At 24.8% G+C, this 16,158-nt stretch overlaps 1 protein-coding gene across 2 annotated transcripts in view; it reads left to right on the top strand.

Annotated features, from left to right (window-relative positions):
• Positions 1-16,158, top strand: part of LOC122527639 (tachykinin-like peptides receptor 99D) — a 213,685-nt gene that overhangs the window by 161,529 nt on the left and 35,998 nt on the right. For both annotated transcript variants that reach the window (XM_043652000.1, XM_043651999.1), the window contains exons 3-4: positions 10,554-10,772; positions 14,035-14,185. In XM_043652000.1, the coding sequence (XP_043507935.1) occupies positions 10,554-10,772; positions 14,035-14,185 (370 nt within the window). The remainder of the gene's footprint in view (positions 1-10,553; positions 10,773-14,034; positions 14,186-16,158) is intronic.

Here is a 16,158-nt window from a genome sequence, read left to right as displayed (position 1 = left end):
AATTAATAAATGTTACCCAATCTTCTGTTATTGTTAATGCTGTTATTATAAATAAATTCAATACTCTACGAACCACTCCGATTTATTTTAATTAAAATATCTCTTGAACCAATAATTTTTCGGTATAGATGGTTTAAAACTTTTTTATAGGGAATAACGAGCTGAATCGATTAGTATATAAAAAAAAAAAAAGATTTCACTTAAAAAAATAAACGTAACCTTCAAATGCCTTCTATGCATCAATATTACAAAATGATAATTACATAAATTATTATTTTGCTGTTGAAAACATTTTTTAATATAATGAATCGAAAACATTTCAGGTTCTAATTTTAGGTAACTCATCCAATATATTATAATTTTACTATAATTAATTAATTTTCTTATTCTTGAAATTAGTAAACACTTAGAAAGCAGTACAGAAAGTTCGATCGAGCGATTTGACTGACTAGATAAATCAGTTGAACACTAATAAACTGTCAATGACGAATCGTGAGTGTCATGAGAGTAGTGCCGGCTAATTTTTTCCGTGTCAAGTTCAGTCGTAGCTGTATATTGTATACCGTGAAGCAGCCGAAAAATATAGCACGTTCCTACTTTCCTTGAACCTTATTCAACCACATATTGCATCCTGTGGTACATGAATTTGTTTAGAATATAACTAATGTATTAAATTCGGAATATCAACAAGAACAAAAGAGGCTGCTTTTTACTATATTTATTTATACAAAATCCGTCTGATCTCCTTTCGTAACTCAATATGGAAATGATGGAGAGACACTGAGTCACATAAAAATACTGAGACTCTTTCAAAATATACAGGACCTGGTCAAATAATATGTGAAAGTGAGCAAGTTATGATTTCTTATGAAAAAATAAGAAAAAAATTTTAAATAAAATTTTTTTATTTGGGACTTTGTTTTCGAAAAAATCATTTGAATCGTTTGAACATTTATCAAGTATATTTGAATTTAGCTAATTCCAGAGATGAAAGAAAAAAATAATTAATAGGAGATTATTCTATGTGCGAAAAATAAGTAAAAAATGTGAAATAAAATTTTTTTGCAAGAAAAAGTTTCATTTTTAATAAAATCTTGTTTGGAAATTTATCAAGTACATGTAGTACAGTCAAGAATAAAAAGATAATTGCAAAATAATTGCAATAAATGTATATATTAGTAAATCAGCTATACTGTACATACACATAGTTGTAAACATATTGAGGATTATACGTTTCTAAGAAATATTATTAAAAAACACGTAAATATTGCTATTTTCAAACGGGACAAAATGATAGGACATATTATCATAATGCGATGCATTTTTGTCTCTCAATTGTAAATCTACACGAGAAACAGTCCATTACAACAGTGTATAATAAAGATAACAATAAAGAAGAGTATTTGATAGCAAAAATTGCTAAAATTTTAAATAAGAGGAGAAATGTAATAAGCAAGTTTGTCAAAAATTCAAACAATTATGGTATAAAAAAGAGTTCTACTCTAACACCACCAAGCGTGTAATTTTAAGGCTAGCTCGAATTTGAAAATGACTGCTAGACAAACTGCGAAAAATGCGGGTGTTATAAACATGTTTGACATGTGTTGAGACAGTATAAACACCAAAAAAAAAGAAAGTTACAGAGAAAACTTGCATTAACTGCAAACGGTTTGACTGCAATTTACAGAGAAACATATTCATTTGAAAAAAAAAGCGAAAGGTAGTACACGTGGCTGTAAGGACAAAGGCCGCATATCAAAAATTTTGCTCTTATGCATTAATTGAATTGTAGAATAGTATATAGAATAAAATATAGAATTTATGTACGAAAAAAATGCATGCAAACAAATTTTATAGATTCGAAAGAAAAAAAAAACAAGAAGATATTGTTAATAAGAAAAATTTATATTTTGAGCTTTAAATATCTCAAAATAATGATATACTATGTATGACAGTATCTCAGAGATAGTATCTCAAAATTGAAAGCATATATACTTTTTCGTTCAACATATAGACATACACACGTGTCAGTAGACGTATGTTCAATCTATCGAAACAATAAATTAGGCCTGGAATTCTTTCTAGAAAATATCTTCTCAATAATATATTATTTTACTTCTTTTTAAGGTTATTGGAGCCAATTTTTTTTATTATGTTAAAACAAAATCTCATCAAAATCCATAGAGGCAGCAAGTTGACCATAAAATTAATGTTAAATAATTGATTTGATGACGTTAGAAATAAAATAATACATCAATAACCAGTTTATTAGAATCTGTTTAATTTTTCATGTCCAGTATCATGCACGCAATCAGTTTATTTTTGATGTACTGCAAACATAAGGAAAAATAAATTTTCTAATAATTTCACATATAGTAGAAATCTCTTATTTGAATCAATTTTTCGAATATCTTAATATTCGAACATTAAATATTCGAAATCTAATGTTTGTTAACAGCAAATGAGCTTCTAGCGTCTAACAGACATTTTCTTCTGATAACTTAACATGCGAAAAATAAATTTTCGCATAAGGAACTACTTTACGTTTAAGGTGATAACGGGAAAAAATAAAGACAAAGTAAAAATATTTAAACATTTTTGTGCTCTCTTCCAGCGATTCATAAATATTTAAATATCTTTTTCAATATCTTAAAGAATTATTGTTACATTAAAGTACGTTGATTAGTGAATGTACGTAACTTTCGACTCTACAATTTCGATCGAATCGATTCACTGTCGAAATGCTATGTTTTCAATATCGATATGCTTAACTTATCAATATTTTTCTTATTGTGTAACAAGATCCTATTACATTTTTCCTGCGCATTCGTTATATAGTGTTCTATTATACGAACATAATGTAAAAATAATTTGAATAAGTTATGCTAGGAATCAGTTATTAAAGGATGTTATATAGTAATATTTTATTACACAATGTGGATTCGGTTTAAGAAAATAGGAGAATAGAAATGTAGATAAGATTATGTGGACAGATATTATATTCTGGAAAAATTTTTTACAATCCTAGATTTTCTTTAAAAAAGAGAATATCTCGATCTTATACATACTGATTGAAACAAAATGTATATATGAAAGATAATTCGAGAGAAAAAGAGATCGAAATTATATCTTTTGTAACATGTGAAAGTGATTATGAAAGTAATTATGAAAGTGATTATGAAAGTGATTAAGGTCAAGAATTAAAAAAAAATGACTTTGTCAGTTATTTCGCGTCACATTTTTTAAAATTAATATAATCTAATATTCAATTTCTAAGAAACTGTAAAAGTTGAACCGTTAAATTGAATTGGCTATTGCATTATTAATTGCGGAATTCAGTTAATGTTTATTTTGATAATGGACTAACAATAAGTCAGTTGCTCTCGTAAATTTGTTATTTATAGAAAAATAATTAATTATTTTAGTATCAGATACACAGAAAAATTGTTGCCGATTTTTATATTGGTCATAATAATTATTCTAGGAATTTTTCTGATTAACAACTAATGTGTGTATACAATACATAACCAAACAATAAAATACCACATCTGAGATATTCAAATGTCATTTTGAGCAGTTCATATTAAAATGAATAAATTCATTTTAAAATAAAAATATATTTCTTTAATTTTTCTCCTGAAAAACATAATGTATTTTAAAACATATTAAAAATATCACAATTCAAAAACACGTAACAGTTTACAGTAATGCATGATCAGCCCAAAACCGTAACATTAAAATAGCACTGACATGGGAATTAGAAATTGTAGGAAGAAGTTTTATTTAATTACAAAAACTCGAGAAATAACACGTAGATAAATGCATTATTAGAAAATTGTAGAATTGTATTTTGGGTTTAGGGAAAGTAAATTCAGAAAATATCGTTAAATAAATTAAAATGAAAGTTGAATTAAACACAACACAAAGCATGGAGATCAAAGAAAGATTCAGGTGGATAAAATCGATCGAGTTCCTAGTTTCTAGAATGAGAGATGTCTCCAGATGTCTCTCTTCATAAATGGCATCATGTATGCAGTTTCTCGTGCGATTTCATTCGCAGACATCAGACAGTTTGTAGAAATTTCAAGTCAAGATATCGTTCGTCTAAAGTATTGAGTTATGAGAAGCTATCGTTTCTGAAACTTTCATAGAATGTGGTTTCATATAGGCATGGAAATGACAAAAGCGATATATAAAATTAATTAATAAAATAAAAATGAAAACAAGAATGATGTAAAAATCAATTTTTTAAACATAAATTAACTATTACTCTTGTTTAAAAATTATTTCTTTGTTTTTTTTTTGATAAAATTTTATTATTATTTAAAATTTAATTTAATTATTAATTAAATTTTATTTAATAAAATAGAAACAGAGAAAAGGACGATGTAGAAATATAGAAAATTAATTTTTTAAAATATAAATTTACCACTACCTTTTTTAAGAATTGTTTCTTTATTTAGTGTTCATTTTTGTTTCATTTTATGTATTAAATTTAATGTAATTTTTATATATCATTTTGAATTATTATTTAAATAAATTATATTATAATATGTGTAACATACACATTACATTAAAATAATATTATATCATAAATTTATTTTAATAATACAATTACACTTTCTTTTTAAATTTTTAATTTTAATAAAACCAATCGATAAATGAACCGTTTCTTTTTGTGATATAAGTCCACTTTTGAAAAAAAATGAGTTAATGATGGTTTTAGTAAAGCATATATACCCTCTTTTTATATTTGTAATAACAAAGTCAACGATGCATAATATTCTCATATATTAATCAAAAGAAATTTAACTCAATTCATATATTGAAATATAATATACGTAATATATTAAATATAATAAATATAATATATGATATAAAATTAATATATTTATATGAAAAATGAAATTACATATAGAAGATTTTATCTCAATCAAATCCATAGAAGCAATATTAAACAAGAAAAAAATTTTGGACGGAGAAATTACAAATTGGCTGAAAATATGGCTAGATGGAATTTAAACAGACAGAACTTTATAAACTTTTCTACAAAACTTCTATAGAAAAAACTGCACAGTTTAAAGTTCTTGATTTATTTGAAAAACGAGGAAGACCTAAAAATTTTAACAAAATACTGTGTTATTACTATAACTTCAAGACTTATATAACGGAAAAATATAATAATATGATGAATTTACTGTCTTACATACCCCCTATTCACCATTATATTTCATTATAAATAAATACATAAATTTTTAAAATAAATTATTAATTATCTTAACGAAGTAATTTGCTTTCCATAGTTGTTTATTTATAAATTCTTAATTTTCTTAAATTTATGTATTTGTTTATAAATTCTTATATAATATAACTGAAAATATTTTTTAATAAAGTCGATTATTCGTTTATTTACATGTTATTCGTCGTCGATTATTGGTATTTATTACATTTTAATTATTATTTTTTACATTAAAGAAATACATCTTAGAAAAGCCAACTTCAATTAAAATATAAATTTAAAATTGTTGTTGTTCATAATTTTTATAATTTATTATTATTGAAAGTGGTATAAGTTCATTTGTAGCTAAAAAATCATTTATTTTCTTTAACAATTTTATTACTTATTATTATATAATAAAATTTATACAGGTTTATAGTTTTAAAAACATTATCAGAACTTATTAAACTTTGCCAATATTTTTTAGTTCAGCATTCAAACGCAAACCCTTAAATATCTTAATGTGTAAATAAATATACTTATACCACTTTCAAAAACAACGGCTCAAATATTCAAAAATGATTACAATTTGAAATTTACTAAATTATTTCGATATACTACCTGCAAATATCATTTACCTGGTGCTCAAAAGTATGTGAACACCTCTTCAACTCTTACTACTACCTAAAAAAAATTATGAAATCTTTAATAAACTTTATTAAATTTCATGTATGTTAGTTCGTACAGTATTAGAGAACACATTTAACCAATAATTTGTCAAATAATAATAAAAAACAATTATATCTTCTTCTCATCAGTATATTCGCCATGTGCTTTTATAACCGCATTTGCGTGTCGTGACATTTTGGCTGTTAGTTTTTTCATTACTTCATTGTCAATTAGGTTCCATTTCGATTGTAAGACTTCTCATAAATGTTTTTTTGACTTTGGACATCGTTTTCGGTCTTGTCTGTTCAAGTGATCCCATAGTTATTCTATAGGATTCATCTTTCAGGGCAGAATAATTTCACATTTATGCCACAATGACCCAAAACACACCGCAAAAATATATCGAAATTATTTATGGTAATTAGAAGAAAATTCTAATGTGAAAATAATGGAATGGACCTCCAATTATCCGACTTGAACCCCATAGAATAACTATGGGATCACTTGATCAGACAAGACGATGTTCAAAGTCAAAAAAACATTTATGGGAAGTCTTACAATCGAAATGGAACCTAATTGACAATGAAGTAATGAAAAAACCAACAGCCAGAATGTCACGACACGCAAATGCGGTTATGAAAGTACACGGCAAATATACTGATGAGAAGAAGATATAATTGTTTTTTATTATTGTTGGCAAAATATTTGAATTATTGGTTAACTGCGTTCTCTAATACTGTACGAACTAGCATACATGAAATTTAATAAAGTTTAAAGATTTCATAATTTTTTTTAGGTAGGAGTAAGAGTTAAAGAAGTGTCCACATAATACGCTGCCGCGTATATGCTGTAACGTATTATTTTTACATCGGTCGATACCAAAATGAAACATTTATCAAAAATAATTATTTATTTTTTCTGTAATCTTCTATTTCCATAACTACATACTATTATAAACAATATATATAGATTATAACCTAAGAATTTCAATTTAGTATCCGATCCAAATTTGGATATTTATTTTTTAAAATAACTTGTTAAATTATTCTTGTATTTGCGACATGTAACATGATGAAATAAATAGGTAGGCTAGTCAAGTACTCTCAATTGTTAAACTTGGAAATTTTAAGTATATATGTATATGTTAAAGCAATATTCGAAACAATCCAACTGTTTAGAACTTAAGAACAAGCTAAATCAACTTAAATATTATTTTTAAATCACTCTAATATCTGACACAATTATAGTTTCATATTGCATAAATTTCATACCATATAAATTGGCATTGTTCAGTGAAAATGTAGATATCATTAAAATCAGTGTGTTTAACGTGAATATAGAACAACTATTACTATATAATATTGTATATATATGTAGAAATATACTAAATTGAAATAATAATTACAATGATATTTTCAGTTCAATTTTTTTTTAAATTGCCTTCTTGATTTATAAACAGAAAGATTAAAAGTTCCAGTGAAGCTGAAAATAATTTACCTTATTCGTATACTGATAGTTTTCAAGTAAACCTTAATGTAGTTATTGTTTATTAAATAATTTTTGTAAAACACTGTGTCTATACATATTTAGAGTACTCTGTAGAATACGTATCATAAAAAAATATCAATTTGCATAATTTGCGAAATTGACAAAGAAAATTGATAAATCAGTAGAAATATACAAGCGAAGTATTCATAGTTCTTATGGCACTCTTGATGTAAGAGAATTTCTTATGTTTATAGACTACGTTTATAACGTAAATATTTTATAATCACTTTCTAATAGTGATTAATCATAACAGTATACTGAAAAACGTTATTAATTTCGCTAGCTTCATTCTATTTAAAAATATTATTGAAAAATTGGCTGAAAAGGTATGGAACTCACAATAGAAAAAAAAAATTATTATTAACTTACACAACCAATGTAAAAATTTGGCAGATATTTTACAAATTGTTAACAGGCCAAGATCTACTATACATTAATTAATAAGTATGGACTAAGAAAAACTCTAAAAAGTAAGTCAAAATATGGACATCCGCAGAAAATCAATCAGTATATTGTTCGGATTATTATTCAACGATTAAATAAAATCCAAAAACAAATAGAATAGTATTGTAAAGCATTTAAAAAATCATTTAAACATTGATTTATCTGCTAGCATTATACGTAGCTTCTTACGAAATCAAAGTTATCATGATAGAGTGGCCCGAAAACAATATTTTGCCAGTGAAATGAACAAAAATAAAAGATTAGAATTTACAAAGAATAATATAAACACACCAATGAAATACTGAAATACTGAAAATATAAAATTTGTACCAGAAAACTTTATGTACAAAGAAAAGTTTATAATAAAATAAAATATAGAAATTTTTATTTAACAATAAAATATGTAAATGAATATATAAAAATAAAAATATAAAATAAAATATATAAATATATAAATTTTTATTTTACAATAAATCATTTATATTTGCCTGAATTTATTATTGTAAATCTAGAAACTTTTTATGAAAAATTACAAATTCATCATTTTGATTATTCTAATAACTCTCGTGTTAAAAAAATATATAAAATGTATAAAATAAAGCAAATAGAATTTAGAAATTATAATTGTAATTAGAAATATGTTATGATTTATGAAATATTTCATTATATCACAAATTGCAAGCGTAAAATTTGTAAATGATATTTTAAAAAATTTTTTTTAGAATTTAATTTTATTGAAACTTACAAATGCGCATTGTTTAGTATCTAAGATCTCACAGTCCTATTTCAAAAGCAAAGATATATTCAACTTATATCCATCTCATTTCCAAAAATATTCTTCTGTTTAGAATGGATTTGATATTTGACAGACATTTAATAAATCTTTCGTCGAAAACATTCTATAGTATCCTATATTCTAAAACCTCACAAGAATTTTGCTCACTACTGTTTTATTTCTTACTATAAATTTATATTTTTCTTAATTATTTTTGTAATAGAGAATATCTCTGAAACATATACTATTCTGAAAAACTCCAGTGACCGATCGATATGAAATTTTGATGGAAGGAAGGAGGAAGAGAAAGTGTCTCAAATATAAACTTCTAATATTTATTAACATCTCGACAACTAATAAATAATCCGAAATTAAAATCTTACATTTGGCGTTTACTCCATTCTCTCTATTTCCTTAAAATTTCACGTCGATTGTTCACATCACAACTACTTGCTTTTTGAAACTACGAAGCTCGATTCACGTAGTATATGCATTGGGTCTTCGTGTATTTTTTATCGAAGAAAAACAATTTTGATGGAACTATTATCAAAGAAAACTATGTTTAATATTGTTTTCTTGATAATTAATGGTAACTAATTTAACAAATTACTGAAAATGCTTAAAAATTCGTTGAGATGCGATTACATTGCAGTGAACATTTGAGAATAGACATTTGGAAACGAAAAAAATTGTAAGAAGATATTGCGTAATCACGAAATCACATTTTATTTGATTGGCAAAGAATTTTACGAATCAGATTCGGGATAGATTCGGGATAGATTCGGAACGACATAACTGTGAGAGACAATATTGGATGAAATTTAAAGAGCGTATAAGTCGTTCGAACAGAAAGATATATCTGTAGTTCGTTCTTCCATAATCTGGCGAAATGGAGTAGTCAGCTGGGTATTGAGAAATAGATTCCACAACTGTCCTCTCCATTTTATTGTTCGACTATTCTGTTTCACACTGCCTTGCATCAGATTTCAATTTTTAAATGATTGACAGATATATATTGTACAAGGACGATATTTCTTTGTTACGAAATTACAATTCCTCTATTTAAATTATAATGTGTTTTTTCAAGATTGTATCTATAATCTTCGGAAAATTGTTTAACATACGTATTAAAAATTTTTCAAGTTTCTTATACGATTTGAGAAATATTCGTAACATTAGCTCATATATACACGCAACGGAAGTATTTAAATCTGATTTGTTACTCTGACGCTAACGTTATAACAAATAAGAACTTTCAATAAGCAAAAAATCATTCTACTAAACTTAAGAAATGGCTAATTACTTATTTTTTTATGAATATTAAAAGTAATCTTAAATATTTGAGCACTAATGTTACGAAAAAAAATGTACCTGATTTCTATAGGTAGAATATGTTAAAATCCAGTAAAGGAAAAAACCTGAAAATTACATTTTACGACTTTGGGGAACTTAAAATTTTAAGTAATTTAATTTTCTTCTAGCAAACAAGTGATTTTCTTCATCTTGTTACCCTCTGGTTTTCATGCATCGCTAATAGCAAATCGATTAGTCTTCAATCTCCTTTCTCCCCTTCTCTCTCTCTCTCTCTCTCTCTCTCTCTCTCTCTCTCTCTCTGTTGTAACAATTATTTTATTTTTTCCCATATTAATTAGAATGTTAAATTAAATTTTTACATAAAATCTTGTATTAATTAGTCAATACTTACAAGTCTCTTCTTTATAAAATTTTTCATAGTAATTTTAATCTAATATATAATTATAATATATTATTTTGGACTAACAAAAATAGTAATTTATCTTTTATTTATAATTATAATTTCGACTGGTTTTCATATTGCTTGGTTTAAATTCATAATTTACAAAAAATATTTTAAAAGTTAACGTGCATCGTATATTACAGATACATGGCCATCATGAATCCATTGAGACCTCACATGGGTAAAAGAGCTACCCTCTGTATAGCGATCTTCATTTGGATCGTAGGAGTTATCCTCTCGCTACCGATGCTATTCTTCTACACGACATACACTCAAAATTTCGCAAACGGCGAAATACGAGTGATCTGCTATGGAGAGTTTCCCAACAGAGATGACAATGGTCTCAGTTACGACGAATACCTGTGAGCTTGTCATAATAATCGAAACCCAAATCTTTTCTTTTAGATTTCATGCATGCTAATTTCAAATACACATATCTAATATATACATGTATCATATGTCGAATATATTAAAAATAATATCAATAATAATAATAAATTAAAAAAAAAATAATATCAACATAGTAAATAATATGTTTATATTTATAATACGTAACGTGTATTATATCTTTATATATAAAATATATAAATATATGTATAATATATATAATAATGTAATATAATAATATAATATGTATAAAATATATATTAATAAATAAATGTATAATAATATATAATAATAATAATATATAAATGTAATAATAATATGTATAAAATATATATTAATAATTATTAATAAAATATTTATAATAATATTTTATTATAAAATAATAATGTTAATATAATTATTATAAAATACAAAAATTATAATAAATTATTATAAAATAAAATTAATGTAAAAACATTTTTTTATTTAGGAGTTCGATCTTGACAAAATCAACTTTGAACATGTTTAGTTAAGAATTGTCTTAATACACGTGTACTTAAGAAATTTTCATACTTGGAAACAAAATGTGGAAAAATTTTATTCGATATTTTTTATTTATTTTCAAACATAAAATATTTTTGTATTTTTTATTTTATTTTATTTATTTTTTGTCTAATCCGATATTAGTTAAATTTAATTATAATTAGCAAATTTTCAACCTTAATTGTCTCAAAGAAAAATGACATTTTTTTCTTTAATCTATTTTCGCATGTAAAATCATAATAATTTTTATTAGTATATCCTGTATGTAAAGAATTGCTTATCCTTTGATCTTATTAAATTATTGCTTCGAAAAATCCTCATAGAGTTTTACTTCTATCACTTTAGATGTTCGAATGAAACTAAATCTATATGAAAAAATAAATGATTAAAATAATTGTAAAAACGAAATTTGAAAAATTACACGAATTTTATATTCTGTTTTTATCAAAATTTTGTTCCTTATGAAGTTATAATGATATAAAGATAAGATATAGTGAGCAATCATAGATATTATTTAATACGTGACTTATTATTAAGTAGATATTATTTAACTTGTCCTTCAATCAGTCAATAAAATATTTTTCTGATCTCAAATTTGAAAATTCATTACTAACGAATTGTATCGATTAAAATATTAAAAATATAATCACATTTGAAAGTGTGTTTTCACTTGCAGATAATAACATCAAATTATATCTTTTTTCTGTTATATTCTTTAATTTCCATTATCTTTTACTATCTTCTACATTAAACAGTAAAGCAGTACATAAATATTAATATTAGGGATTTCATCCTATTTAGGATATTCTACATACTAAAGAACAATTTCGTCTTTTATCGTTAATAACACGTTATTTATCTTCTATCAAATAATGTCAATATAAGAACTAATGGACCTTTGAAATCACTTTCAAAGAAAACAATTGAATTTCAAACCGTTTTTCTTTTCTGACGACAATCAGATACGCAATAAAAAGTTTCTCACGTCATTTTCTATTAAATCGAATGTATAGAATCCAATAATTATGAGGTATAATTTTTTTATGAAACATTAAAAATAAAACTGTAATAAACATTAAAAGATCGTAATAAAATACTACTAGATCGTAATAAAATACTAAATTATTTCCTTTCGTAAAGAAAATACATATTATACATCCACATGGATCCACAAGTTTCGTGTTCTCTTTTTTAACTGTTGTGAAAATTGAACTTCCGCGTAACATTTTAGAATTCTTAGAATTTTGTACAAATTAAGAAAAAAATAGCTTTATTGTAAGGAAATAAAATGAAAGAGTAGTAATTATGATGACATGACTTAAAACAAAAACTATATTCTTTTCAATAGTAAATTAATGGTATTAACTTTTTAGTTACAATATAAAAATTGATTTTTATTATTTATCAAACTAAAACAAGTTAAAACAATATATACACAAGTTAAATTGGCAAATGAAACAAGTGTAATTAATACTTTATTTAATAGAATAACTGTAATTAGTTTATTTCCATAATAAACACATTTTTCCTAATTTTGGACAATATACACACAAAACAATATATATATATCACAAACATATGTTATACATTATATATAAAAATAAAAATTTAAATAGATATTTAAGATAAAATAATTCGTACATAAATTTAGATTTATATAACGCGAAAGAAACGCATATTATATTTTCATAAAATAAAATACTAAATTTTTATCGAAAAAATAAAATGCTACAATAACATTTAACATATCATAAATAATATTCATTGTTTTATACTTGTATTGAACTACATATTATAATATAAATATCGAAACAATGAAAAGTAATGCAACAAATATTTCGCTTACTAATTACTAATTACTACAATTTCATTCTCGTTAAATTTGTAAGTAATGCAATTTTACATTTTATTTATTTATTTATATTTTATATTAAATGATATTTTAAATTAAATTTAGTAATTATATTAAAATGATATAGTGTTTTCAAATTCATAGAAAAATTTGTTTAATAAATATAAACTATAAATTCTTTTAAAAACATTTCCAAAACAGCAATTTCATAAGCACACTTTCAGAAAATAACGAAACAATATATAATAATTTTCTGGATTTAGAATTGAATAAACATTCTGCATAGTGTTAGATTTTTAACTGTCAATTGGAGATAATAAAAGTGTATTTCAAATTTTTACTATCACATAAATACAATTATTATACTTTTATCAAAAGCAAAATTCTTTAAGCACGTCTAAATATCTTTGTTACATATTTCAAGATAAATAAAATTCATAAATCGTGTATATAAACATTTTTGTATTTTTATATAAAAATCCACTTAATTGGCAATCAATTAAATATAAATACTTTAGAAATTTATTTGTTATAGGCATAAATATGTTTACAACAATATTAATTACATATTCTACTTCAATATTAATTACATATTAATTACATATAGCCTTCGGTGCTATCGGTAATATAAACTAATTAATGTATAATGAATACCCTACTTATTCTCAAATATACACATTACACGGCACATATACGCGCGCACATGCACATTATATGTGTGTATATATATATGTATAGTACTTATTCACAAATAATATATATATATATATATATATATATGTATATGTATATGTATTTACATGCTCTAATGTAAATTTTCTTGCTATCACATATGCTAAAATACAACGATCACGGTTTTTCAGATACAATGTGATCTTCATGATATTGACATATGTTTTACCAATTGGATCGATGACGTTCACATACGCCAGAATTGGTTTGGAGTTATGGGGTTCGCAAAGCATTGGCGAAAATACTGCAGGACAATTGGAAGGTATACGGAGTAAACGTAGGGTATGTAACATTTCCATTAACGAATGCATGTACCTTCGTGAAAACTATGACCTGTTATATATATCGACGAAATTAAATGACCTACTTTATATTTCATTGGAAAACAGATTATTATCTACGAAAAATATATCTACTTAGAAGTTTATAATTTTTCTTTACTTGCTTTATGTATGTTGTTTTATTAAACGATACATTTTCAAATGAATTAATAGAAATTTTATTATAGGAGAGAATTATAATAAAACAATATTAAAGACTACTAAATCACAAGACATAAACATTCTTCAAATTATTTAAATTTCAATAGCAGTATAACACATAATACATCAGAACTTTCACGTTATCTGTTCAAACAAATGTACCAATTTGTCAAATGCGAATTACGAAATCTAAGATAAGGCTTTCTATGTAATCGAATTAAATAATCTTGTCATTGTAAAAATAATTAATTTTACGAAGTTCTCGTTCAATGTTGTATGTGTCAGAAATTGATAAGCAATCGCAACATAAGATAGCAATTGGAAATTTGATTTTAACTTAATATATGTGGACTGTTTCGTTGTCAACATTTTATCAATATATTATACAATTTTTGCAGAAGATTCATTAATTTCCAAACCATTAAAAACAAAAAAAGTTAATCCCATGGATGTATATTACGTAATGTAAAAGGACGTAATATCAAATTTCAAATTTTATGGTTGTTACATCAGAACTTTTACGTTATCGTCGAACAAGATTGGTTTCCACTTGTTCCGCAGATTGTTTTGATATTAATCCCGCGTTTCGTTATTAAACCACGTACGATTTCATCTATTTGTTTGCAATATGTTCCTGCTGTAGCCCCGGGTTATAGGAAATAGTCCTATATACGATCACAAAATAATCGCTATTTTTTTTCTTGGAACGAAATTTGTATCGTAATGTATTTTCTATGTTATACCATCATTACGAATCATTACCTTGTATATTACGATTATTGCGTTTTAATTGGATCCTCTTTATTTCTATCGAATAACGAAATTACTATCTATGCTGGTTTAAACTTTAGTATATCACAAGTAATAACTGAATTATATATGCATATACAATACTTTCATCTAAAATATTATTTTCATTGCTGTTAGTTGTGAATTACACTCAGTTGTCAGTAATTTATCTTAAAACTTTTATTATCCGTGACATTTTAGTCTTCTCTCTTGTTCAGAAATCACAAATCCCGAATTCTATGAATCAATATTGAATTCTCGATCAAATATTAAATTCTCTTTAAATATTAGCTTTATGTTTGCACATTTAACTGCTCTCTATTTTTAAAAAATTCAAATAAAATTATAAACGAGATACAGAATAAGTCTAATATAATAAATGACTGGAACAATGATTCCGTATTTTACATTCTCAATAAACAATTGTTAAATTATTAATTGAACCAATATGATTCTTTTTCGTCCTTATTCAAGTTTCAATTTACTGAATAACAATTTTTTAAATACAAAGAATTATTTTCACTATCCAAAAATTAGAAATTGTAACGGACATTGCGTCTATCGGCTTTAAGTCGTTATACTCGTATTTAAGCTATACACTCGTTACACACCGTCAACCAGTCATCGGCTACTAGGTCGTCAACGACCACTAGATTCAGGAGAATATATGAATATAGAATATATCCTGCACATTTGGTTGCCATGACCAAGAAAATGCAAGCGACTCGTGAGCAATCGTTGATCACTATGACAAATGCGATGTATTGAATCAAATATAAGCATTCATACGATACGCAATTTTCTGGCAAACTAGTCAATAGTGTATAACAGCTCTAAATATTTTCATTCAAATCGCTTATCCGCGCGTCTGTGTTTTTTATTTTTTTATTTTTATAATACGCTACGTAGATCATCCAACTGATGATTTCGACCATTGTTCTGTATTTATTTATGGTAAACGTAAACTGATTGGTTGGCAGGTGC

This window comes from Frieseomelitta varia, unplaced genomic scaffold, assembly GCF_011392965.1.
Source record: "Frieseomelitta varia isolate USP_RPSP 00005682 unplaced genomic scaffold, Fvar_1.2 scaffold_229, whole genome shotgun sequence".
Classification (NCBI taxonomy): domain Eukaryota; kingdom Metazoa; phylum Arthropoda; class Insecta; order Hymenoptera; family Apidae; genus Frieseomelitta; species Frieseomelitta varia.
Note: the sequence above shows the minus strand (reverse complement) of the source record. Positions and strands in the feature narration are given on the sequence as shown.